This window comes from Podarcis melisellensis, assembly GCF_964234715.1.
Source record: "Podarcis melisellensis genome assembly, chromosome: 6".
Classification (NCBI taxonomy): domain Eukaryota; kingdom Metazoa; phylum Chordata; class Lepidosauria; order Squamata; family Lacertidae; genus Podarcis; species Podarcis melisellensis.
Genome location: NC_138538.1, coordinates 8,195,208 through 8,222,635, shown reverse-complemented (window position 1 = coordinate 8,222,635; position 27,428 = coordinate 8,195,208). Strand labels below are relative to the sequence as shown.

Here is a 27,428-nt window from a genome sequence, read left to right as displayed (position 1 = left end):
CCAATTTTCCCGTTTTAGGAAAGACATTACTGTGCAAATGTTGAATAAGCAGGAAGCAATTGAAATGTGGCTGAAAAGAAAAGATAATACAAAAATTGGCAGGGGAATAGAATCGCAAGTAATTGAACGGCTGATGGAGACTTGACTGGGAGATCGACATGAATATGTCCTAAAAGGCTGCTTATGTGATGCAGCTCTATTGTCTGGATCCACCCCACAACCCCATCTTTTCACTGGGACTCACTTTTCTACCGAGTTTTCCTGTTCCTCTGTTTCTTGCAATGATGCTCATCTGTTAAAACTTCATGTAATATTGCATCATTGAGAATTGGGAGCAGGGTTGTCCCATAAATGCAGAGGTCTAATTGCCCTTCCCCATGTTGAAAGGTATAGTTAGACCAATATTTTGTGAGTATCCTTAGGAAGTGCTGCCCTCACACTTCACTGCTGGATTCCAGTGATTGTGTGACAGGAAAACACTCTTCACATAGACTCGGTTTATTTTCATTGATCTAAATCCAGTTAAAGTCCCATGACTTAAAGATGTGTGCTGTTTTAGCCCTGTTGGATCACAGGATGTGTGGCATGTTTTCCTGAGCGTGTTCTGGTTGCTGTGTGCATGTTTTGCAGAAAAATAAAAAAGGAATGAGTGGTGCGTGAATCAAGGAATTTAGTTTCATGTTGTGGGGAGGTGAAGTCACCTTGGACCTCAAAAGCATTTTCACCAGACAGCTGGTTGACAGTGGAGTTTCTGCCTGAGAATCTTAACGTCCCTGTGTGACTCCCGAGTAAAGGGCTCATTGCAAATAATGACGCTCCTCGAGAGTAAAGGCTCTTAGAATAGGCTCAAGCTCCTGCAGCCGGTTTTGGACATGGTCTGGGAGGCTTCAGCTGGAATTTGCCGCTTGTTGGAAACCACACGAATCACATCTTGCTACTCCTGAACCTGGGTTTTTTTTGCTTTGCCCTGCTACTGTCTGGCTCTCCAGTGAAATGGCAGTTTGCATGGGAATAACAATTATTTCTGGCAGAACCTGGAGCTGCATCTACTTGTGAAGAAGAAAGGGCATGAGATGGCTTTGCGGGGACTATCATGGTTTGTCTGAAGCTGTCGTTTTTCTTTCTACCCACCAGAGGGTGCACTTTTATTAAGTTTGGAAATAGAGGAAAGTCTGAAAAGTTTTTTTAGCAGTGAAAGCAACCTAAAAGTCATGCAGCACCTTAAAGGTGAACAGCTGCATAAAGCTTTCTGATGAACCCTAGTGCCTGAAAATTATGGCGTACTATTGTTAGTCTATTGCAGCGAACACAGCAGGCATGCCTACTCCTCTGGAAGATTTGCAGCCTGTTGAACTCTGATGTAATAAGAGAAGAAACAGAATGCACTCCTGATTCATCTTGCTGTCCTAAACTCGGGCATTCCTTTCTTTGAAACCTCTTGTGTTGAGAATCTGCTTCATGTATAGGGGTAGGTCACAAACCTGGAGAGATGCTCTTTCCACCTTTTGAAAAAGGTGAGTTTTGGAAGGTGTGTGTTAGGAGATTTGGCGTGGGGTTTATTTATTTATTTTAATTGGTGTGTGGGAGGGTAGGCCATGTGGAGCTCAAGAAAGCAGTGTGTGTGTGTGTGTGTGTGTGTGTGTGTGTGTGTATTGAGGAGGGAGCTTGTGCAGGGGAAAGCAACCAAAATGAGAGAGAGTCTGGAAACCAAGCGTTACACGGAGCAGCGGAGGGAGCTGGGTGTGTTTACCCTGGAGAAGACTGAGAGGTGATATGATAGCCATCTTCAAATAGCTGAAGGGCTATCACATGGAAGAGGGAGTGAGTTAGTTTTCTGCTGGCCCCAAGAGTAGTACCCGAACCATTGGATTCAAATTATGAGAAAGGAGATTCTGAGTAAGCATCAGGAAGAACTGTCTGGCAGTAAGAGCTATTGGAATGGACTACCTTGAAAGGTGAAGGGACACAGGTGGCGCTGTGGGTTAAACCACAGAGCCTAGGACTTGCCGATCAGAAGGTCAGCAGTTCAAATCCCCACGATGGGGTGAGCTCCTGTTGCTTGGTCCCAGCTCCTGTTGCTTGGTCCCTGCTCCTGCCAACCTAGCAGTTTGAAAGCATGAAGTGCAAGTAGATAAATAGGTACCACTCCGGCAGGAAGGTAAACGTCGTTTCCATGCACTGCTCTGGTTCGCCAGAAGCGGCTTAGTCATGCTGGCCACATGACCGGGAAGCTGTATGCCGGCTCCCTCGACCAGTAAAGCGAGATGAGCACCGCAACCCCAGAATCATCCGCGACTGGACCTAATGGTCAGGGATCCCTTTACCTTTACCTTTACCTTGAAAAGTAGTGGGCTCTCTCTCCTTCATTGGAGGTTTTTAAAGGATGTTTTAAAGATGGGTGGCTACTTTTAGCTTGTGGTTCCTGAATTGCACTAGATGACCATTGTGATCCCTTCCGACTCTACACTTCTAGGATTCTAGGTTAAAATGTTGCAAATAAGCTATTAAATCCAAGAACCACGTCATGGTGGGATGTCTAGCAGCTCTGGCAAGTTGTGTTATAAGATCTGATTACCAAGTTCAGTATCAAAATACATGCCCCACCCTGGTCCGAGGCAGAACCATCTTCTCCCGCATTTGCCTTCCTCCCATGCTTTCCACTCAGAATCTAAGGCCTCCTTCCGCTCCATCTAAGGCCAGCAAGAATGTCTAGCTGATTTGTTTCAATTGAAAGGAAAGCCAGGAGATGATAGATAGATAGATGATAGATAGATGATAGATAGATAGATAGATAGATAGATAGATAGATAGATAGATAGATAGATGATAGATAGGTAGATAGATAGATAGATTAGATGATATGTCCCACAGAGGACCTTACGGTCTTCAAACAAAAACATCTTGGAGGTCCCGGGCCACAGGGAGGCTAGGCTGGCCTCAACCAGAGCCAGGGCTTTTTCGGCTGTGGCCCCGATCTGGTGGAACGCTTTGTCACAAGAGACTAGGGCCCTGCGGGACTTGCCATCTTTCCACAGGGCCTGCAAGCCAGAGCTGTTCCACCAGGCCTTTGGCCGAGGCACAGCCTGACCCCCTCTTTTGGTAATCCTCACAGAACTCTAGCCCAATGGTTGCCATTAATTTGATTTTGAATTGATTTTAGAATGAATTGATTTTAGAATGCTGTGTTACTTTTATTGTTGTTAGCCGCTCTGAGCCCGGCTTCGGCTGGGGAGGGGAGGATATAAATAAAAATTTATTATGATGATGATGATAGATAGGATGCATCATTTTCAGATTTCCCAAAGCCTTTCAGATGTGGGTTAACAACCTGCTTCCTTTGTCGCTGTTGCTGAAGGCTGTTCATGGCTCACTGCTGCTGCTCTGGCAAGGAGAATGTTGACCACTTCTCACAGCTACTCATGCAATTAAGCTGGGCATCTGGTTTATTAGGGCTGCTATATTAGGTTGGTGATTGAAAACCTTGCTCAGATAACATCACGTACTGCACATGCCTCCCCCCACCCCACCCCCTGTGTTCCTGCTTACTTAATTTGTGTCCGTACAGTGCAATTGATGTAAAAAAAGGGGGGGGCATTTTGGAGAGCCCTGCAAGTCAGAATATGGGTCCCTGCACCTCAGATCCAAATTTTGCTGGTTGTAACAGCAGTGGCAAAGGGAGAAATAAGGATTGGATGCATAGGAGCAATGTACAGTGGTACCTTGGGTTACAGACACTTCAGGTTACACACACCACTAACCCAGAAATAGTACCTCGGGTTAAGAACTTTGCTTCACGATGAGAACAGAAATCATGCCGGCAGCAGGAGGCCCAATTAGCTAAAGTGGTACCTCAGGTTAAGAACTGTTTCAGTTTAAGAACGGACCACCAGAACGAATTAAGTTCTTAACCCGAGGTACCAATGTACTTAGGTTTGGTTTGAGCAAGTGGGTGGGTGGGGGAGAGGGAGAATTCTGGGGTTACGCCAAAGCCATCATGAAAAGAATTGATGGCTTTATTATCCTTCCTCTAAGAGTGGCAAGACCATACACCTCACTGCTTTCTCACATGAAGGTATAGACACAGTGACTGATTGGCTATATGGAACCTCCATGTGCGGGGGCAGTTTACCTCTTTGTTGGGGAAGAGCAGCAGTGGGGAAGGTCTGTTGTCTTTCATGCACTGCTTGAAGGACTTCCCAGCAACATCAAGCAGGCTGATGGATCCTTTGGTGTAGGACTGTTCTTAAGAACAAAGAATCTCATATTTCCTTGGATTGATAGATTAAGAGATACCACGGGTGAGGGGGGATTTTCCTACATGCAAGTACAGCTGCTAGAATAGTGATTACTGCTAGGTGGAAGTCACAAACTATACCCACAAAGGAGGAATAGACTTGTAAACCAAACGAATATTTAATTTTGGCAAAATGAACTGCTATAATAAGAAATCAGTCGAATCAAAAATTTAAAAAGGAGTGGGAATGTTTTGATGAATATATGGCAAAATATTGCTCAAAAAAGATACGTTAATATGTCTAGATTAAAATGTGAAGTACTGGATGGAAGAGAAACTAGTAAGGAAAGATAATAAGAATATATAGATGATTTGAGACGATTGTAGAATGCAAAGATTATTGTAAATTGTGTAATGTGGAGGAAATCGAGTGGGGGCGGAGGGAAGTGGGAGGAGGGATAAAATAATATGATGGATTGAGGAAATATAAATGTAAATGTATGGGGGGGTGGGAAAGAAATGGTGTTGGCTTTGGTACATCTGTATTGTAATGTAATATGTGAAAACCAATAATAATAATAAAAGACCTTAGAGGTAAAGGGACCCCTGACCATTAGGTCCAGTCGTGACCAACTCTGGGGTTGCGGCGCTCATCTCGCTTTATTGCCGAGGGAGCTGGCATACAGCTTCCGGGTCATGTGGCCAGCATGACTAAGCCGCTTCTGGGGAACCAGAGCAGCGCACGGAAATGCCGTTTACCTTCCCGCCAGAGAGGTACCTATTTATCTACTTGCACTTTGACGTGCTTTCGAACTGCTAGGGGGGCAGGAGCTGGGACTGAGCAACGGGAGCTCACCCCATTGCGGCGATTCGAACCACCAACCTTCTGATCAGCAAGCCCTAGCTCTGTGGTTTAACCCACAGCGCCACCCGCGTCCCCACCCCCAAAGAGCTTAGGTGTTGCCCTTGTTCTCTGGGGGGATCTGTTCCTCACTTCCTGTGTACCTACCTGTTTCCAGCTTAAGGCGGAGCAGCATCTGTGGGAAAGTGGAGGGCAGGCCTCCTTCAACCTCCTTCAGTACGGTCCCGCCTCTCTCCCTCTCCCTCCCTCCCTCTCTCTCTCTCTCTGCTTTCCCAGGAAACTTCAAGCAGCCTGAACTGGCTCTTCCAAATGAGGTGCTAACAAGAGGACTCTGGCAGGAAACTCCACTGTAAACAGAAAGGCAGAGAAGCAGCCACCGGTGGCAGGAAGCCAGCCCAGCGCTAGCTGCCAAGGAGCCTGCGAGATGGAGCTGTCCTCGCACCCAAACAGCTTTCAAGGACCGGACGGGATGGAAAACCTCGGCAGCATCCTGAAGCAAAAAGCAACGGAGAAGCATCACCGAGCTGAGGTCATGATCGCAGGGGAGCAACTCAGGTATGTCCTTTGCACTTGAGCCTTCTCTCTTTCAGGGTTCCCCATTCGTTTGCTTTTTCCCCCCTTTTGGAAGTGGCTGGCTGTCACTTTCCAGTACTCGGTTGCAAGCCAGCCAAAGAGAGACAGATCCCGGGCTTAAGATGCCTCTGTTATTTTATTTCTTTTAAACCTTTGTGTAAATGTAAGTCACAATTGCAAAAGGAGGGTTTGTTGTTGTTGTTTAGTCATTTAGTCATGTCCGATTCTTCGTGACCCCATGGATCAGAGCACACCAGGCACTCCTGTCTTCCACTGCCTCCTGCAGTTTGGTCAAACTCATGCTGGTAGCTTCGAGAACACTGTCCCACCATCTTGTCCTCTGTTGTCCCCTTCTCCTTGTGCCCTCAATCTTTCTCAACATCAGGGTCTTTTCCAGGGAGTCTTCTCTTCTCGTGAGGTGGCCAAAGTATTGGAGCCTCAGCTTCAGGATCTGTCCTTCCAGTGAGCACTCAGGGCTGATATCCTTCAAAATGGAGAGGTTTGATCTTCTTGCAGTCCATGAGACTCTCAAGAGTCTCCTCCAGACCATAATTCAAAAGCATCAATTCTTTGGCAATCAGTCTTCTTTATGGTCCAGCTCTCACTTCCACACATCACTACTGGGAAAACCATAGCTTTTACTATACGGACCTTTGTTGGCAAGGTGATGTCTCGGCAAGGTGATTACACTGACTAAATGCGAGGTGGTCCCTGATCTATTATCATCATGGCACAGTCACCCGCCAAAGGGCAGAAGAGGTGAGTGATCCGCCTCATCTCTGAGGGTTTCCAGCAAGGGCAGTATCCTGTAGCATACTTCGGTGACAAAAAATCAAATAGAGGAACTTAGCTACTGTCTTAGTGAGCTCCTGGTCTCTCCCCGGTAATAAGAAATGCATAACCTCCGTCTCTGGTTTCCATGTTGGAATACATGGAAATTGCTGGCAGAGATCATCATACATTTTACAGTTAAGCTAGAGTTTCCACCAGGTGGGCATCGCATGGGCAGATCCAATCTCCTTCTGCCAAACCCACAAACCTACCCGAAAGGAGGTTAGAAGGATTAGAATTGAACCTGGCCAGCGAAAAGACCCTTCTTTCTTGCAGATTAAACAAAAATTGTAAATAATTAAGATTAAATTCCTGCACCCCAGAGAGTCGAAAATAAGGAGGGGAGCATTTTTCCCCCACAGCTGAGATTAGTCCCTGGCAATCTATGTCCCACAGCCTAGTTTTTAACATGGTCTTGGCGACTGGGAGAGCCACAGCGCCCAGGAGATCCTCGGAAAGCCCAAGTTGCCGTATCTTTGTACCAAACAGTTGTAGCCCTGGGGAAGGGAAGGAGTCCGACAAAACTTCACTGAGTAAGGTCTCTTTGTCTGCTGAAAAACAAATGCTTAGCCAGCATAAAAGAAAGATAGGCACTGGCCCACTTTAAATGTATTCTGAATGTTCTTATGTGATGCCAATAAAGGTTAGGTAAAGGTAAAGGGACCCCTGACCATTAAGTCCAATAAAGCGAGATGACCGACTCTGGGGTTGTGGCGCTCATCTCGCTTTATTGGCCGAGGGAGCCGGCGTACAGCTTCTGGGTCATGTGGCCAGCATGACTAAGCCGCTTCTGGGGAACCAGAGCAGCGCATGGAAACGCCGTTTACCTTCCCGCCAGAGCGGTACCTATTTATCTATTTGCACTTTGACGTGCTTTCAAACTGCTAGGTTGGCAGGAGCAGGGACCGAGCAATGGGAGCTCACCCCGTCACGGGGATTCGAACTGCTGACCTCCTGATCGGCAAGTCCTAGGCTCTGTGGTTTAACCCACAGCGCCACCCGCGTCCCTCCCAATAAAGGTTACTTGACTTAATTTATTATCATCATCATCATAGATTTGTAAGAATTGGATGGCACCCAAGGGTCATCTAGGCCACCTACCTGCAATGCAGGAATCACAGCTAAAGCCTCTGCTTAAAAACCTCCATTGAAGGAGCGTCCACCACCTTCTGAAGGAGACCATACTGCTATCGAGCAGCTCTTGCCGTCAGAAAGTGCTTCCTAATGTTTAGTCGGAATCTTGTAGCTGAAAGCCATTGGTTCAAGACCTATCCTCCATCAACCATCTAGGAGGAGGAAAACTCTGGTCCTGGACCTCTACTACCTTGTGAGATATCTTTGACAGAGGCATAGGATACGGAGCAAACTCTAAACCAATCCTGAGCCGAGTCCCTAAGATGTTTGGATGATGCCTTGTATGCTTCCTTCCGGCGACTCCTGCAGCCAAGCTGTTGCCAAACGTCTTGCTCTGCTTTCTTTTGGACCACACCAGCGAGGTCAAGAGGAGGGTCTTGTTGTCTGGCTACCCCAGGACCTCCGTATACCCTGCCCAGGCTTGCGCACTATGGAAGGTCGCTTTGGTGCTGCTAACACAGCAGTTTGACTTCACCCCTGGAGGCACACTCCATTGCCTCTCGAGACAAGACAGATACCAGCAACAGCAACAAACTTGATGATGAAGATGTTGACCCGCTGTGCAGCAACTGTGAAAAATATGAATTGCATGCTAGGGATCATTAGGAATGGAGCTGAAAATAAGACTTCTGTTAGAGTAACATTTGGTGCAACTGCCCTTGGAATACTTAGGTATTTTGGGGGGGGGGCAGCATCACCATAGAAAGGGTATTGTAGAAAGGGAACAGGCTCGGAAAAGGGGCACAAAACTGATTATGGGGATTAAGAAAGGTGGCAAAATTTGGGGGATTTAGTTTAGAGGAAAGGCGAGCAAGAGGAGAGGTTTAAGATTATGCATCGTGCGGAAAAGAAGTTTTTCTTCTTCCTAATCATACTTTTACAGCCACTATCTGCAAGTTTATAAATACAATGCTGGTCAAACCATCGCAAGAGGTGTTGAAATTTTGGGAGCTTGGATAGTTCCTATGGAATGGTCTTGATGGTGGGGTGGGCATTTTTATTCTTATTTATTTATGATTACAGTGGTACCTCAGGTTACATACACTTCAGGTTACATAGGCTTCAGGTTACAGACTCCACTAACCCAGAAATAGTGCTTCAGGTTAAGAACTTCAGGATGAGAACAGAAATTGTGAAGTGGCAGCAGCGGGAGGCCCCATTAGCTAAAGTGGTGCTTCAGGTTAAGAACAGTTTCAGGTTAAGTACGGATCTCCGGAACGAATTAAGTACTTAACCTGAGGTACCACTGTATTACTTTGTCAAAATAAAATACAAAAATATAAAAATACATATAAAGCTATGCTCATAAGGGCTAGAAGCCTGGTAATTTATTTATTTCAATGTAGGGTTGCCATATTTCAAAAAGTAAAAACCAGGACACCCTGAAAGTTGTTGAGCTCCTCCCCACCCCCACCCCCCCAAAAAAAACCCCACGATTTTTCGATTCACTTCTCTAAGATCCAGAACAAAGTGCCACCTTTTGGAAATTCCCTCTGGACGTCAACGATACCTTTGGAATCCCAGTGATGTCTGGGAAAATCCGGACGTATGGCAGCCCTACTTCAATGCCAGAATTGTTTTGCAAAGGCCTCTTTTGAGCAAGCCCCCGATGGACGGCAACCCTTGCCAAGTGAAAAACATTCCACGAACCAGGTCCATCAAACAGAAATCATGGCTGGAATTCCAGAAGCTGTCGAGTGTGAAGAATGCTTGTGGGTTTTCTGAACCATAGAGGGCATTTCAGGACGGCGCCTCCACTGCCTGAGGACGGTGTTTGTAGGTGCAGGCAAGGTGAACGCAGGCTGTGATGACCGCCTGCTGCCATAGAACGGAGGAAGATTGTCCTGGTCTATAATTTTGTGGCAGGTGGCGGGAGGGAGCGCGCTGGGTTGGGGTCAAAAGCAGCCCATGTAAAACTCCCGTTTACCAGGTTTGGCTCAAGCCAGCTGTTGGCAGGGAAAGAATTTGGAAAGATCGCATTCCATGTGCTTTTATTGGGAAGCAAATATAGGAGTAGACTCTCTTCTGGTGAATAATGATATTTACTGTTTACAGAGCCACTGGAAACCTAAGTGCTGCACACAAAATAAAATCCTGCAGACTGCTTTCAGCTTGACGTTCTTTCTTTTTAAGTAGTTTTTAAGAGGAAGATTTTGTAGGAACGAGGAAAGGAAATGAAAGAAGGGTACAGTCATACCTCAGGATACAGATGCTTCAGGTTGCGTTTTTTTGGGTTACAGAACTGCTGGAACCTGGAAATACTGGAATGGGTTACTTCCGGGTTTTGGCAGTTACGCATGCGCAAAAGCGCTAAATTGTGCTTTGTGAATGCACAAAAGCGCCGAATCGCAACCCACGCATGCGCAGACACGGCGCTGTGGGTTGCGAACGTGCCTCCCGCACGGATCACGTTCGCAACCCGAGAATCCACTGTATTTGTAATTTTGGGCCCCACCAGACCTACTATTTTATTACATACTCATGCTGATTTGTGCTGTTGATGCTGTCCGGGCAGTCAAATGCAAGGCCGCTTTCAACACTTCATATAAATTGTTGTTGTTGTTTTAATACATCTTTAGGGACCAGTTGAAAATGTTCCTCTTCAACCAGCTCTTTGACTGATTAACATTCTATGCCCTTTTTTGGGGGGGGTATTGTTTTTGCTCTTTTTTTATTACATATTTTTAATTTGCATTTTTAAGCTGTGTTCTGTTCTGAGATTTTCTGCTGAAGGGTGGTATATAGATTTAATAAATAATAACAGTAATTTTGCAGACTGCTTTGAGGTTTTTCTACAGTCAAGCGGTGTATAGATTTTATGCTATATAATATATATATATATATATATATATATGCTTTCGTAGATTTTCACGGGTACAGGAATGCAGGTTTTGGTGTCCTCGGGTGTCTTCCCGTGTAAAAGTTGGGGTGTCTAGGCGACGTTTCGACGAGGTCTCACTCGTCATCTTCAGGCTGGTGCTTTCGGCTTCTTGTTACTGGAACTGCTTTCGTAGATTTTCACGGGTACAGGAATGCAGGTTTTGGTGTCCTCGGGTGTCTTCCCGTGTAAAAGTTGGGGTGTCTAGGCGACGTTTCGACGAGGTCTCACTCGTCATCTTCAGGCTGGTGCTTTCGGCTTCTTGTTACTGGAACAAGAAGCCGAAAGCACCAGCCTGAAGATGACGAGTGAGACCTCGTCGAAACGTCGCCTAGACACCCCAACTTTTACACGGGAAGACACCCGAGGACACCAAAACCTGCATATATATATATATATATATATATATATATATATATATGTTTTTGCTGCTGCAGTTCTTATCTGAGCTTTGCTTTGGAAAAAACTTTCCAGCATCTCTAGTCTACACAACCAGGGAGCCTCCAGTTGGCATGTGTTTTCCAAGTCCTGAATGTGCAGACAAAATACATGTGCATATTGCTTTCACTTGGGCTTTTGTTTTATTTATTTAAATAAACCTGCAGTTTCATGAAGATACGCCAAGGCACTGCACAACACAAAGATGCAAAACTACAATAAAGCTAATGAAAATGGAAATGAAACTGGTTGGTAGAAACTTCACAACCCAAAGACCTATATATTGCACAGCTTGAAGCAACTGGATGCATAAAAGCTGATTCCTTTTGGAATAAAAATTGTCCAGACCCATAAATTTGATTCGAAGTTTTGCTAACCAGAACTACTTCAAAACAGATAGAAAAACAATCAATGATACATTTAAATAATTGTATAAAGCGTATGCATATTCAACTATAGGTTCTTTTTAAATATATAGCGTCATTACCACCACAGCAAAACTCAGTCTCTCCCATAGCTTGCATAAGCCTGCATCCAGCCTAAGGCCTTGCACTCGTAGAGAGGCAGCATTATCACATCTTTCTCTGACCTCCTGGGAACAAAAAAACCAAGGCAACTCCCTTTCAAAATGGAGATTTTCAGTTGAATACCTTAATCACATGATTAAGGTTAAACACTCATATGAAAGCTAGCAGAGAACACCAACAGTTATCAGCTTTGGCTGGGCCGTGACATCAGATTTCTGTTGTGGCAGAGGTATGTGTGATTATAGCATCATGGAATTGTAGTGTTGGAAGGGCGCCTGAGGGTCATCTAGGCCAACCCCTTGCAATCTTGCCAGAATCTTTTGCCCAATGACCCTGAGATTAAAAGTCTCAGGCTCTACTGGCAGAGAAGCCACTCAGATCAGCCTCTCTGATGTTGGAGAGGGATAACTGATATATGGTTTAGCAATCAATCCCTCTTCCCAGGGAACTCTGGGAATTGTGGCTCTGTGATGGGAATCATGGGATCCGACTCCTAGGGACTTGCAATATAATATTTAAGGGGGCTGGGCTTTCCCAAAATTGATGGACATTGCCATTCAAATAGCATGTGTGTGCCCTGCCATGTGATCAGTGATGTGGGGCATAGCTTTCCTGCTGCCTCCAATAAAATCTCAGGACCCATAACAAACTACACCTCCCAGGAATCTTCTTGGGAAGCCATGACTGTTTAAAGTGGTTGTTGTTGTTGTTTAGTCGTTTAGTCGTGTCCGACTCTTCGCGCGTCAAGGTCCCCAAGACACCCCAAAGAAAAACACAATTGACACTTAATTTTGGTTTAAGGTTTTTGGCATGATTTTGGCCACAACTCCTCCAGCACCATAATTCAAAAGCATCAATTCTTTGCCAATCAGCCTTCTTTATGGTCCAGCTCTCACTTCCATACATCACTACTGGGAAAACCATAGCTTTAACAATACGGACCTTTGTCGGCAAGGTGATGTCTGCTTTTTAAGATGCTGTCTAGGTTTGTCATCGCTTTTCTCCCAAGAAGTGTATGAAACTGCTTTAAATATGAAGTGCAGAATTTTTTTTATGTACGCCACAACAGCAGCAAGAATACTCTTCGCAAAGTATTGGAAGACACAAGATCTACCCACTCTGGAAGAATGGCAGATGAAAGTGATGGACTATATGGAATTGGTGGAAATGACTGGCAGAATCCGAGACCAGGTAGAAGAGTTGGTGGAAGAAGATTGGAAGAAATTTAAAGACTATCTACAGAAACATTGTAAAATTAATGAGTGTTAAAATGATGTTGGAATGAAATGAAGCGGATTTAGCAATAATGTTAAAAAGGAATATGTAAAAATGGATTGATAATAGATGAAAAAATAAGGCTATAATATGTTAAGATAAAGAAATAAGATAAAACAGCAAAGGATTTGCTGAATTAACCACTAGAAGTGGAATACAAAAAAGGGAGGTGTGAGGAGGTCAGGAAACAAGTAAATGAAAAGACATAGAAAGAGGGATTTATTTTTAATTGTCTTCATTTTTTCTGTATTTTGTATCTTTTGTTTTTTCTTTTCTTTTCTTTTTGTTCTCTTTTTATTACTTTTGTAACCTTTTTTCTGAAATCTTAATAAATATCATATAAAAATAAATAAATATATATGAAGTGCAGATGGGGCCTATGTGCAAATGTTCAAGCATGTGTGCACACACAGACAGTGAACCGTGAACATGAGGCCTGGAAATGGAGTGAAGGTCCAGAGAGTTGTCAGGAATAACTTGTCCTCACACTTTGCTCTGAGAGCACAGTGGTGTTTTGCTGGGTGCACAGTCTTCCTTTGTTGAAACAAAAACAATATTTGAAAGAGCACTACGGGCTGTTTTTCTGGTATCAGATATCTTGTGATATTTGCTTAATGCACTGAGACTTTGCCTGTGAATAAGATTGTCAAGGGTAGTTCTGTTCTCCTAGTGACCTTGACAACGTTACGCCGTTGCCTACGCTATTTTAATCTAGGTTCCGGGGTTTTGAGAGGCTCTGTGAGACGTATCTAATAGATTCCACTTCTGTGCCCCCTTCCCCATGGTCATGGCTTCATAAACACATGCAGAGAGAGGTAAATTTGGCTCTGATGTGTTTAGAGGTGCTTTTGAAGCTGAGGGCTTGCGTCAAGCCTGGAAAACTAACTGGATTGCAGCAGGGCAAAGAAGGCGCTGGCAACTGGCAGATGGATTCAATAAAGCAAAAGGAGCAATGTGTAAAAAGAAAAGAAAAAAACCCTCCAAAATCCACAGCTAGGCAGTGCAGAACTACTCAAAATGTCACGTAAGTGTGGCAAGTTTTCAAAAACTCATTGGAGAAAATAAAGAGTTTAAGGCTTGGAACAGATCTGGATTACAAGAAGGATTTGATTTGATTTTGAGATGGGGAGCAGCCACTGAATAATAGAATCATAGAACTATACACAGTGGTACCTCTGGATGCAAACGGGATCCTTTCCGGAGCCCCGTTCACATCCTGAAGCGAACGTAAGACGCGACTGTGCGTCTGTGCGTGTGCGGGTCATGTTTTGCCACTTCCATGCATGCGTGTGACGTCATTTTGAGCGTCTGCGCAAGCGGCAAAACCCGGAAGTAATGCGCTCCGTTACTTCTGGGTCGCCGCAGAGTGCAACCTGAAAATATTTAAGCTGAAGCATATTCATCCCGAAGTATGACTCTAGTTGGAAGGGACCCTGAGGATATCGTCCAACCCCCTGCAACTCTCAGCTAAAGCAGATAGCCACCTGTCAGGGAACTGACATCGGAGCCAGGAGTGGAGGCAGGGCTCCCAAGCGATGCCGGAGAAGGACCCAGCAGGGAGAGAGAGGAGACTCAGCAGCTGGGGAAGGAAATCAGCCTAACACCAGGGATAAAGGGGGGGCGGATGGGTGAATCGGAGAGAGGGCTCCAGGACTCTTCACCGGAGACCAGCAGGGAGAGCACAGGTCCTCCGCTACCCACACCCACCCTGCGCAAAAGGCTTCTGCGCAGGGAAAGTAGGCGTAGACTTGGCATCAAAGAACTTCTTTGCTGGAAGAAATTCAAGAAACACCCACTGACGGATTCTGCTAGCGACTGAACAGCCACGAAGTGAAGGGCTGTCCGGCCAGGAAAGGTTTAACCAGGCCACCTAGCCAGGAGTGGCGGCAACTTACGCACGAGCAACCCCATATAACCATTACACCACCCAACCTGTATTTTAAAACCTCCAATGAAGGTGATTCTGTCATCTTCCGTCGTAGCCGCTTCCACTGTCAAATGGTTCTTCTTCCTACTGTTTAGTTGGGATCTCCTTCCTTGCAATTTGTAACAGAGGTTGGCCTCTATAAGGAGCATGAGCTTTCAGTTCCGTCCCCAGAGCTTTGGAAAAGCCTATGGGGAGATGTGTGACCCCTTTCTCATTATCCTCAGAAGGGAGAGTCAAAACCTGTTGTTCTTCTGTAGTTCAGTCTTCTGAGCTGCTCTGAGGTTCTGCTTGGCTTACGGCTATTTCTTTAAACCGCCCTATAATTGTGAGCGTTTGATTTCCTTGCAATGTCTTCCTCCTGTTGCCTTTGTACATCAGTCTTAGAACATTTACTGGTAAAGCGATCTGTCAGTGTTCTAAATAAACTCAATAAATAAACAACAGTAAGAGCTGGGTAGGCCTTGAGCAAGTGGAGCAAGTCAGGAAGGAACGTTTAGTGCAGTGATGAATGTCAAGAAAAGTGTTAGGAGGAGGGGAGCGGCCTTTGGAAACCGCCAAAATAGTTTTTTCTGCACAGTTGACCTTGATATGAAGCCTCCGTCAACACTAGTGATTGCCAGAACTAATTGAGTCCCGGAGAGGGCATCACAACAAAGACCAGTCAGACGTGTTTCCACCAGGGTTAACACAGCAGCAGCAAAAGGACATTGCCGCTCAGATTTCAAGTGCAGAAACGTCATATTCCAACTTCTACCGTAGAATCCTGGCATTGGAGAGTTGGAAGGGGCCCAGAGGGTCATCTAGTCCAGCCCCTTGCAATGAAGGAATCGCAGCTAAAGAATCCAAGACAGCTGGCCATCTGTCAGGGGCTGTGCTGAGGAGGGCTGTACTGAGGAGGAATGGTGGGAGCCTCCTCCTGAATCTTCCTAGGAGCAGGAGGACAGTATAGATTTGGAACAGTGGTTTACAGAGGGACATGTTTCAGAAGGCAGAAGCTGGGAAATACTGGATGGAGAAGAAGCACTGGGGGGGAGAGAGTTAAGACTCACCGTCTCTGGAAAGCATTCATCTGCTCAGCCCAAGGTCAAGAAGAGCAGATAAGGTGGCAGCAAAGAAAGCACAGTGGTTACGAGATCAGGTTGCAAGACGCAGTAGAGACGTGGGTGACTAGGGAGGAAGTGGGTGAAACCCTTAATTGGGAGCACCTTCATTCCTAGGAAATGGATTCTTTGTTCTCTCGCTGTGATCATTAAAGTTCTAACTGATAAGAGCACTCCTTTCTCTTTGTTCTGCTTACCTACTGCCAAAGGGAGGAGGAAGTCGATTCCCTGAAGCCTGACACCATCCCACCTCTGTTTAAAAACTCTCCAGTGGGTTAAAAACCCACCACCTTCTGAAGCAGTCCAGTCCACCATCAAACAGCTCCTACCATCAGAAAGTTCTTCCTAATGTTTAATCAGAATCACCTTTCTTGTGATTGGGATCCATTGATTTGGGTCCTGCCCTCTGGCTCTGCAGACAACAAGCTTGCTCCCTCTTCCATGTGACAGCCCTTTAGATATCTGAAGGTGGCTATCACACATCTGTCTTCTCCAGGCAAAACCCAATTCCCTCAACTGTTAAGGCTTGGTTTCCAGATCTTTGACCACCTAGGTTGCCCTCCTCTGCACATGTTCCAGCTTGTCAGTATCCTTAAATTGTGATGCCCCAAACTGGGCACAGTATTCAAGGTGTTGTCTGACCAAGGCAGAATAGAGTGGCATTATTCCCTTCATGTGGACACTATACTTCTGTTGATGCAGCCTAGAATAGCATTGGCTTTTGTTTGCTGTTGCATCACACTGTTGACTCATGTTAAGTTTGTGGTCTACTAAGACTCCTAGATCCTTTTCATATGTCCTGCTGTCAAGCCAGGTCTCCCCATCTTATATTTGCACATCTGATTATTCCTGACTAAGCAAAGAAGCTTACATTTCTCCATATCCAGCTCTTGACCTGTTTTCTGTTTCCCTTCCAGGCTTCGACTCCACGATAGCAAGCTTATTAAGGACAGGCGCTACCACCTCCGCACCTACCCCAATTGCTTTGTGGCCAAGGAGCTCACCGATTGGTTGATTGACCACAAAGAAGCACCAGACCGAGAAACAGGCATCCGGCTGATGCAGAAGCTCATGGACCATTATATTATCCATCACGGTTTGTGCACTTCTCAGTTCTGATTCCACTTCTCTTCTCAAGTGCATGTGCGCATTCCCCCGTGGTTCAATTTGGTGCCTTGAAACAGCTGCACCTGAGGATCAGAGATCTTGTGGAAATGAATTACCGTATTTTTCGCTCTATAAGACGCACCTTTTCCCTCCTAAAAAGTAAGGGGAAATGTGTGTGCGTCTTATGGAGCGAATGCAGGCTGCGCAGCTATCCCAGAAGCCAGAACAGCAAGAGGGATCGCTGCGTAGTGCTCCCTCTTGCTGTTCTGACTTCTGGCTTAGCCCCTCTGTCCCTTCCCCCACCTCCCGGAAAAGCCCACAAGAGCTGCGCACCCTTTCACGAGCCGCGTGGAGCGTGTGTGTGGCTCTTGGCGGCTTTTCCCTGAGGAGGGAGAAGGGCAGCACGTCAGTGAATGGGAGCGCTGAGCAGAGCCTGGGATGCGTACAGGCTCTGCTCAGCGCTCCCTTTAAAGAATGTTTTTTTCTTGCATTCCCCCTCTAAAAACTAGGTGCGTCTTATGGTCAGGTGCGTCTTGTAGCGGGGAAAATACGGTAATATTCCTGGCCCAAGTTAACTCTTTAAACAAACTTTAAGTCCATTTGGGAACCTGCCACTGAAAGGCTCTCTAGAACCAATAAGCCTCTTTGGTCCAAACAATTAGAAAGCCACTGTTTAAGTGGAAGAACTGTTGCTTTCTAATTGTTTGGACCAAAGAGGTTTGGCCTTTGGATCACAGATTATTGCTTCAAGAGAGCCTTTCCTTTGCTGATTCTGCTTTGCTGGCTTCCAGGATGGTGGGTCTTTGAGCACACACATTTTGGAGGAGGATTCAAGAACATCTCAGCAATGATCTTCCTCCAATAAGATGGTGGTGGCCTCCACAGCTCTCCCACTTTCTCTCATGGGGAAGTATCTAGCTGACTTCATACTTGGAGCAGACCCATTGAAAGTGGTGGAGACAATTTAGTCATTGTGACTGATTTCAGTGGATCTACTTGGACTATGAGCTAGATATGCCCATCATCACAATGACAATTGGAGCGCTCGCAGGCCAGTGTTTCCCAGTTGTCAGTGTTTATACTACAACAGCAATCTAAACACGCTGCCACATGGATTCTCCTAATAGAGGCACTGTAGCAAAGCATAGCACATTGACTAGTGACTAGTCCCTGATAAGCAAAGGGCAGTAGATGGTTACAGAGGAATGCTGGAGCCTGATTTAGCTTGGATTCCAGAGTATTCATAGCTTTACATTCAAGGGCTGCTATGTACAATACAATTTCCAGCAGTAAGAGTAATCTAACCTTTAGCTCCTAAGGGCTCCGTCTTAATTGCTTTGCTCATTATTGCTATGTAGCACTATAAGAGAGAGAGAGAGAGAGAGAGATGCAGCAGCAGTATAAGCTGATGATCTCCTTCTGTAGCAAGCTGGCAGGAATGCCAGCTTGGCCCCACAGCCATGGATACCATGCAGCATGCATGGCCCTGGCCCTAGGTGCCAACTCCCTGGGTGCCCAAGCACCCACAAATTTCTGTGCCAGGGCCATGCACACTGCAGGGCACCCACGGCCCCTGGCACCCACAGTCGCGGAGCCAAGTTGGCACTCCTGGCAGCAAAATTTGTGGATGCCTGGCTCCTTCATAGGGAATTTTGTGGGTGCTTGGGCACGGGGGGCCCAGGGAGTTGGCACCTATGCAAACTGGTGTCTTCTGGCAGTTAAGGGAGTGAGCGATGGACCAAGGATGGAACGCGGGGCATGAATACATGAAGGCTTTTTCATTTTCATGGTAGAACTTTGCCCAAGAGCGGCTCGGCATTCTTGACAGAAGGGGTGTGGCTTGGGTTCTCCAGCAAAGTCCACCCTGATGAAGCCTGCCATTGAGAAGAGGGTGGTGTTCACGTGAGGCATTGCGGGGACTCTGCTGCTGGATGAATGTTCCTCTTTCAGGTTTATCTGGCAAAGCCCCCTCTGGGCATCATTCCTCTGGCATGGCTACACAAGGCTCGAGTCTGTGTCTGTCTCGCTTGCAGCCTGGAGTTGTCAAGCAGTCAAAATATATCGAGGCTGCCGGTGTGATTTTTGCAGAAAGTCTGACGCGAGCCTTGGTACAAGTTTTGACTTGCACAGGGAACCTTGGATGGGGGGTGGGGGGCAGGAAAGTGAGAAATTTATGCCAAACTGGGATGCCGGGTTGGGAAATTTCCACGTTTACGTGGCATGTATGTGTCTACCTGAAAATCCATCCTGCAAAGATGGAGGGCAACATTGATGGACCCTCAAAAAAACACCACACAAATAAATTGAGCATGGGGGGGAAACAGTGCACGTGCTTAAGCCAGTGGCGTAATGTGGGGGGTGCAGGGGGGCCGGCCGCACCGGGCGCAACATCTGGGGGGGCGCTCGCACTCGCAGCTCTCTGCCCCCTGCTAAAATCCACGGGTTAGGGGGCACAAATTACTTGCCTTGCCCCGGGTGCTGACAACCCACGCTACGCCACTGGCTTAAGCATAAAAAGGTAAAGGGACCCCTGACCATTAGGTCCAGTCGTGACTGACTCTGGGGTTGCGGCGCTCATCTCGCTTTACTGGCCAAGGGAGCCAGCATACAGCTTCCAGGTCATGTGGCCAGCATGACTAAGCCACTTCTGGCAAACCAGAGCAGCGCACGGAAACACCGTTTACCTTCCCGCCAGAGTGGTATCTATTTATCTACTTGCACTTTGACGTGCTTTTGAACTGCTAGGTTGGCAGGAGCAGGGACTGAGCAGCGGGAGCTCACCCCGTCATGGGGATTCGTACTGCCAACCTTCTGATCGGCAAGTCCTAGGCTCTGTGATTTAACCCACAGCGCCACCCGTGTCCCTGTGCTTCAGAATACCCGCCAACATTTCTCCAATGAAAACAGGGACATCCTATTCCATCACCATCATTATTTATACCCCACCCATTGGACTGGGTTGCCATAGCCACTCTGAGCAGCTTCCAACATAAATGAAAACATTAAAAAGCTTCCCTACAAAAGGCTGCCTTCAGATGTCTTCTAAAGGTTGCGTTGTTACTTATCTCCTTGGTTCAGGATTTCGCTTAACTGCATTCCTTCCAACATTTCTCCAGTGTAAACAGGGATATCTTAAGGAAAAGCGGGATCTCATCAGGAATCGGGATGACTTCTTTCAATCTGGGACTGTCCCTGTAAAAGAAGGACACTTGTAGGGTCTGCTTTTGTAGGTAGGGCTGTGGGTGTGATTGGCTGCTGAGCACATGTGATGGCTGTGGGCAGTGGCGTAGCGTGGGTTGTCAGCACCCGGGGCAAGGCAAGTAATTTGTGCCCCCTAACCCGTGGTTTTGCGCCCCCTAACCCGTGGATTTGCGCCCCCTAACCCTAACCCCCAGATGTTGCGCCCGGTGCGGCCGGCCCCCCCTGCACCCCCACGCTACGCCACTGGCTGTGGGTGTTTTTTGGAAGTAGTGCCTATGTGAGAAAATCATCACACTGTTGGACCCATAATTAGGGAGTGGAAAGCATAAGAGTCCAGCTGGATCAGACCCCAAGTTTATCTAATCTCTTTCTCACAGTGTCCAACCAGGTGTCCCTGAGAAGCCCTCAAGGAGGACACGAGGCTAGCTGCATCAGGGGTGGGGAACCTGGGGGCCGGATTCGAATGAGGCCAACTTTCCAAGGGCCACATTCCAATGGTGGGAAATGGGCATGGCAGAAGCTGGTATGGCCAGTGATACAGTGAAGAATGTCACAAACAAACGTTTTCTTTCTGTTATAAATTCCGGTTATATGGTTTGCTATCCGAGAACCAGTGCTGGATTTACATATACAGTAAGCTAAACAAGCTATAGCTTAGGCTCCACTCTCTTGGGGGCCCCAAAAAAATAAAAAAGGGGGGGAACCTGCATGTACATTTCCAAAATATAAAATAAAAAGCAAATAAAATAAAACCTGCATACAGCAATAGTGTTTTGTGTAGTGTAGGCTCCTACAATGTAGCTTCTTAATTATTTCACTATTAATATATTCTTCTTAATTGTGTTTCACTATTAATATACTTCTTCTTAATTGTGTTTCACTATTAATATACTTCTTAATTGTATTTCGGTTCAACAATTACCTTGATAAAATACATATTTTGTTATGTACAAATGGCTTTAGATACCTATTAGGTCCATAAATTACCATATTGCATATATTCAACACAAAAAACAACGACCATTTGTTGTTGACAAAAGACAACTGGACATATAAAGGGCCCCATTACCTTCAGGAGCTTAGGGCCTCATCATACCGAAATCCGGCCCTGCAGAGGACTACCTCACAGCTCCGACTTAGCAAAGGTCTTCTTTTACTTGGTGGGGAGTTGAGGTGTTGCAAAGAGCTTTGATTTGATCACACTAGCCAGGTTCTGCAAGCTAGTGAGCTGGGCCTGACTTAAATGCGAAAGACTTATAGTGGCAAGTATGCTTGGCACAGGCTTCACATTTCAAAGTATCTTTGCTTGCTTGTGGATCAGAATGTGCGCACTGTCTCGAAGCACCACACATATGAGCTGATCGCTGGTGCTAGCTAGAGATGTGCAAAATCTTCCTTTCTGTGGATTACCGTATTTTTTGCTCTATAAGACTCGCTTTTCCCCTCCTAAAAAGTAAGGAGAAATGTGTGTGCGTCTTATGGAGCGAATGCAGGCTGCGCAGCTATCCCAGAAGCCAGAACAGCAAGAAGGATTGCTGCTTTCACTGTGGAGCGATCCCTCTTGCTGTTCTGGCTTCTGAGATTCAGAATATTTTTTTTCTTGTTTTCCTCCTCCAAAAACTAGGTGCGTCTTGTGGTCTGGTGCATCTTATAGAGCGAAAAATACAGTATCTTGCATGTTGGGCAATGGATGCAGTTGCTTGAATTCCAGCAGGGTCAAAGGGAGCCTGGTCCGCTTCCCTTTCACGATTGCCCCCTTAGCTACTGTTTTTATAGCGGTGCTACAGAGAGACCGTAGTGTGATTCAATCTGGAGGAGTAGGGTGGAGAGTTGGGGCGTGTGGGTTGGTGCTTAACTCCTGCACCCCAAAATTCAAGGCAGAACAGAGAGGCATATACGATGTTTTCTGCAATGCAGATCCAAATCGTGGCTGCATATCACATGCCTATTTATTTATAGAACAGGATTCATTGCCCATCACATTTCCAATTCAAAAGCATCAAAATTGCTGCGAGCATTATAATGCAGGTCTGAATCTGAATAAACACGGTCTGCGCAATTGGCTTAATTGCACATCTGGCCACTGTCTATTTGGGAACCCTGTCAGCAACAGGAAAATGTGTGGGTTTCATAATCAGAGTGGAAAATCACAGAAATCCGTGGGTTTTCTAATTGACGCTAGTTTGAAGATGTTGTGCCCTCATTTGGGTCAATTGTAAGATAAGAGCTTTGATATGGGAGAATCTATCAACCAAAGGAGTAAAATTTTGACTCTGCCTGAATTATTATATAGCAAGGCAAACATTCTGCTCATTGCCGTCTGCTGCCTGGGGGAAAGACTTTCATACCTTGAATTAAATTAAACTTTGCTGTGGTGCTATAATGCAGTTGCAATTAGTTCTGGGTTAATTATTAACATTCAAATCTGAATCCCCTCCCTGCAAGCTGCTATTAATTTTTCACAGCCTGCGGGCAGTTTCAAAAGAATCCCAAGACTTTTAATTAAATAAAAGAACGTTGTCAAGAAACAGAACCTTTTGGCCTGTTTATCGGTGATGTCATCACACCATGATAATCCCCTGCAAAATGTGCAATGGTAGGCTGTCGTTTTTTGCTGTGTTTGATTTTCCTTTGCTTAGCTCACAGGAGCTTTTCTTGAGTTGTGTCGTTTTGATTGGCCAGGCAGAGTCATTTTCTTTTGAGCCTGCCTGTAAGTAAGGGGCAGTAATCATCTTAATGGAAGGTGCTTGATCGTAATCATTGTTTCCCGGTAGAAATGTAGGCCACACACCATCTATTCCCCCTCCCTGCAGGAGAATTAATCTAAATACTCAATTTGATTACAGGTGTAACAGCACACAATTCTGTGTACACTAAAGTTTTGTGATAGGTGCATTCAGTAAAACGATCACTTTCATAATTATTTGCATTGTGGTCCATAGTGTTTGGTTTTTATGGTGTTTTATACCGTGGTATGGAAATACTTTTATGAAGAAATAGAACCAAACGTTATCTAAATTGCATGGAACCTTAACTGTTTTAGGGCACAAAGTTATGGCTCCTGTGAGACTGTATAATAATAATAATAATAATAATAATAATAATAATAATAATAATAATAGTCTCTTGTGACAGAGTGTTCCACCAGATCGGAGCCACAGCCGAAAAAGCCCTGGCTCTAGTTGAGGCCTTCCTAACGTCTCTGTGGCCCGGGACCTCCAAGATGTTTTTATTTGAAGACCGTAAGTTTCTCTGTGGGACATACCAGGAGAGGCGGTCCCATAGGTACGAGGGTCCTAGGCCGTACAGGGCTTTAAAGGTTAAAACCAGCACCTTAAACCTGATCCTGTACTCCACCGGGAGCCAGTGCAGCTGGTATAGTACCGGGTATAGTACAATTGGGCCCTGCCTCTGTTTAAAGACCTCCAGCGATGGAGAGCTCATCACCTCCCATGGCTGTCTGTTCCAACATCAAGCAGCTCTTTCCATTCAAAACTTTATCCTGTCATTCCACCAAAAAATCTCCTTTCTAGCAGTTTGCATGCAGTGGTTCTAGTTCTGCCTTCTGGAGCAATGAAGAGCAACTCTACTCCATCTTCTCTGTGATAGTACTTGCCAGGTCTCCACTTAGCCATCTCTTCTTCTCCTGGGTAAGCTTCCTTAGCTTTTTGAAACATTTCTTTTTTCTTTTTTCTTTTAAAGTTAGCAAACCTTTATTTCCTCCCCCCCCCCAATTTATTATAAATTTTATTAGTATTGTTAAGTTGTGGGTGAACATATCAGATGACACAGTGATTCTTCAAACAGCTCTTGTTTATTCACAGGCCAGAACAGAACTGAACTGAAGGGTTCAGTCGGCCTGCTTATATAGGGCTCCAGTACAACGCAACAGTAACCACTTTCTGTAACTATCCAATCACTGAATGTCACTTTCAATCCCATATTTGCATATGTTGACCTGAGTGAAAACTATCTACGGTATCCCCTTGCTGGCCCAGGGTGAGAACTTCAGTACATAACAAGTATTTTCCACACAACAACAACACAAAAAATATAGAAAAATAACAATACACAAAACACAAAAACCAACATTCAAAAAAATAATAATCCATATCTTACAAGTTAATAATATAAACACTAAAAAGAAAAACAAACATTGACTTCCACCAATCCCACAGCACCTCCTTTATCTCTCATTGTGTCTTCCTGTTTTCCTGATCATCTCTATCCTAGCATCTAGATATAAATCCCTCTTTCTTCTCCTTTCACTTCACAAGGTTATTCTTTTTGAAACATTTCATCTTCCAGTATCTCTCTTTTTTTTTTAAAAAAAGATATTTATTGAAGTTTCAAAGATTATACAGAAAAACAATAATAAAAACAAAACACAAACACAAAAAATAACAAATATAAAAAACAAAACTAAAAACTATTTAAAAACAAATAAAGTTTCATTCCCTTATTTTCTTGTAACTTACTTCCACAACCTCCTCATACCTCCCCTTTTTGTATTCCAATTTCTAATTATTAATTCAGCAAATCCTCTCCCTTAATTTTCATTTAATTTTCAACCTTTCTTTTCTTTTTACTTAATTATTACAGCTGAAAAAAACCCTTAATTTTCTAAACCAACATCATTCTAGCATTCATTAATTTTGCAATATTTCCCAAGATAGTCCTTAACTTTCTTCCAATCTTCTTCCGCCGTCTCTCTTCCCTGGTCTCGGATTCTGCTAGTCATTTCTGCCAATCCCATATAGTCCATCACTTTCATCTGCCATTCTTCCAAGGTGGGTAAATCTTGTGTCTTCCAATACTTTGCGATGAGTATTCTTGCTGCTGTTGTAGCATACATAAAGTTCTATCCTTCTTTGACACCAATTGGCCGACCATGCCCAGGAGAAAGGCCTCTGGTTTCTTCAGGAAGGTATATTTAAATACCTTTTTCATTTCATTATAAATCATTTCCCAGAAAGCCTTAATCTTTGGGCACGTCCACCAAAGGTCTATCGGCTTCATCTGCCATTCTTCCAAGGTGGGTAGATCTTGTGTCTTCCATCTTCCAGTATCTCAAGGGCTGTCACGTGGAAGAGGGAGCAAGCATCTTTTCTCCTGCTCTGGAGGATAGGACTCAAACTAATAGATTCAAGTTACAAGAAAGGAGATTCCGACTCTACATCAGGAAGAATTTTCTGACAGAGCTGCTCAACAATGGACTGGACTCCCTTGGGACTCGCCTTCATTGGAGGTTTTAAAGCAGTGGTTGCGTGGCCATTTGCCGTGGCTGCTTTAGCTGATATTCCTGCATTGCAGGGGGTTGGACTAGATGATCCTTGGGGGTCCCTTCCAACTCTATGATTCTAGGACTTGGTTTCTGAAACCTCTCACTATTCTGGGCAGCATCCTCTGGACACGCTGCAGTTGGTCCATACCTGTAAAATGTGGTTTCCCCAGAGGACCAATGCCTTGACCACCTTGTGTGATGGCCTGGGAATCTGATTCAGAGGCTGAACCTGAGGAATCCCAGCCTGCACAGGAGTCCCCACCTCCAGGGCCAGCTGAGCCGGGGCTGGGGCATGAGCCTGAAGGGTCCTCACCTGTGCCGGATCCTCAGGAGCAGACACCAGCTGAATCCACTCTGGCTCCTGAGGTGATGGAGGACCCATTGCCTGCAGGTGCTCCTCTCCCAGCCCTGTCAAGGGAAGGTGAGGTTGCCTCTGGGTCCAGTAACCCTCCAGCCTCTCCTGAGCTGCAGAGGCTCAGGGCAGAGAGGCGGAGGGAACTAAGTTCCCGCAGGAGGAGTGCTTGCCTCCAGGCCAGGAGAGGCAAGTCACCAGAGGATCGGGGCCGCCCTATGCCTCAGAGGAGATAATGGCCAGTCAGCCCAGTCCCAGGTTGCGGGAGCAACATTGTTGGTTACCTGTTCCTGCCGGCACCTTGTCCTGCTTTCTGCCAGAGTTCCTGACCACGCCTGACTCTGTGTCTTGGACCCCGCTTCAGCCCCAGCCGGACACGGACCACGCCGCACGGTAACACCCCCCCCCCCGGGACCAGCACACCTTGGCTGATAGGACACTGGGCATCTCTCTTTGATGGGTCTAGTTCCGCGGGGCTCCCTTCCCCTAGGAGTTGGCCTTTGCAATATCCAATATGATCTGGCCTTTCAACACGGCAAATGGCGATACTTGGCTACAGAGGGTTGGCAGCAAACCTGATTTTGCAAAGAAGCGAAGGGCAGAAATGATTCATAGTAACCTTGAGGTTTTTTCCCGCATCGGTGTGATGCTAGCCTTCATAGGCTTGGACAGAGAACATAAATTACATGTCAGAGGTTGCTGATCTTTGCCTTGAACTCCTTTCAGTGTGCGATGAGCATCTCGACTACAAGGACGCCAAGCTGCTGTATCGCTTCCGCAAGGACGACGGGACCTTTCCTCTCAACAAAGACGTGAAGGTGTTCCTGAGGGGACAGAGCCTCTATGAGACGTACGTGGAGTCACGGGGCATAAGGCTTTTGGCAGTACAGTGGTACCTCAGGTTACATACGCTTCAGGTTACACACTCTGCTAACCTAGAAATAGTGCTTCAGGTTGAGGACTTTGCTTCAGGATGAGAACAGAAATCGTGCTCCGGTGGCGCGGCGGCAGCAAGAGGCCCCATTAGCTAAAGTGGTGCTTCAGGTTAAGAACAGTTTCAGGTTAAGTACGGACCTCTGGAATGAATTAAGTACTTAACCTGAGGTACCACTGTACAGTCTGTTATCTTCCTTTGCTGTTCATGCTCTCAATAATAATAATAATAATAAATTTTATTTATATCCCGCCCTCCCCAGCCGAAGCCAGTCTCAGGGCGGCTAACAACAATAAAATAGTATAAGGGTGCCGCCACTGTTTCTCTGCCTGCCACTTGTTCGGAGTTTTCATAGTGTTACAAAAGTCAGGTCATAGCTGTCAACGTTTCCCTTTTTATAAGGGAAACGTCCTTATTCCGAATAGGATTCCTCACAAGAAAAGGGAAAAGTTGACAGCTATGAGTCAGGTGCCTGCCCTTCTCTCTGCCGAGTGGTGGCAAAAGCCCCGTGGGATCTCAGGCCCTCGCTCAGGGTCTGTGCTCCTTTGCAGAATTGAAATCGCGGCAGAGACTGTTATGGCTTTAAGAAATGTGATTTATTTAAGCCAGAAGCGGCTTAGTCATGCTGGCCACATGACCTGGAAGCTGTACGCCGGCTCCCTCGGCCAATAAAGCGAGATGAACGCCGCAACCCCAGAGTCGTCCACGACTGGACCTAACGGTCAGGGGTCCCTTTACCTTTACTTTACACCTTCAGTCTACATGGAGGGA

The 27,428-nt window shown here is 45.8% G+C and overlaps 1 protein-coding gene and 1 long non-coding RNA gene across 3 annotated transcripts in view; both read left to right on the top strand.

Annotated features, from left to right (window-relative positions):
- LOC309373295 overlaps positions 1-27,428 on the top strand; it is a 118,913-nt gene that overhangs the window by 69,983 nt on the left and 21,502 nt on the right. The gene's annotated exons all lie outside the window — the stretch shown is intronic.
- Positions 5,344-27,428, top strand: part of LOC309372980 (DEP domain-containing mTOR-interacting protein-like) — a 34,670-nt gene continuing 12,585 nt past the window's right edge. The window contains exons 1-3 of one of the 2 annotated variants that reach the window (XM_081917113.1): positions 5,344-5,651; positions 16,697-16,875; positions 26,450-26,573. In XM_081917113.1, the coding sequence (XP_081773239.1) occupies positions 5,521-5,651; positions 16,697-16,875; positions 26,450-26,573 (434 nt within the window). In that variant the 5' untranslated portion in view covers positions 5,344-5,520. The remainder of the gene's footprint in view (positions 5,652-16,696; positions 16,876-26,449; positions 26,574-27,428) is intronic. The other variant, XM_081917112.1, reaches the window with a different exon arrangement.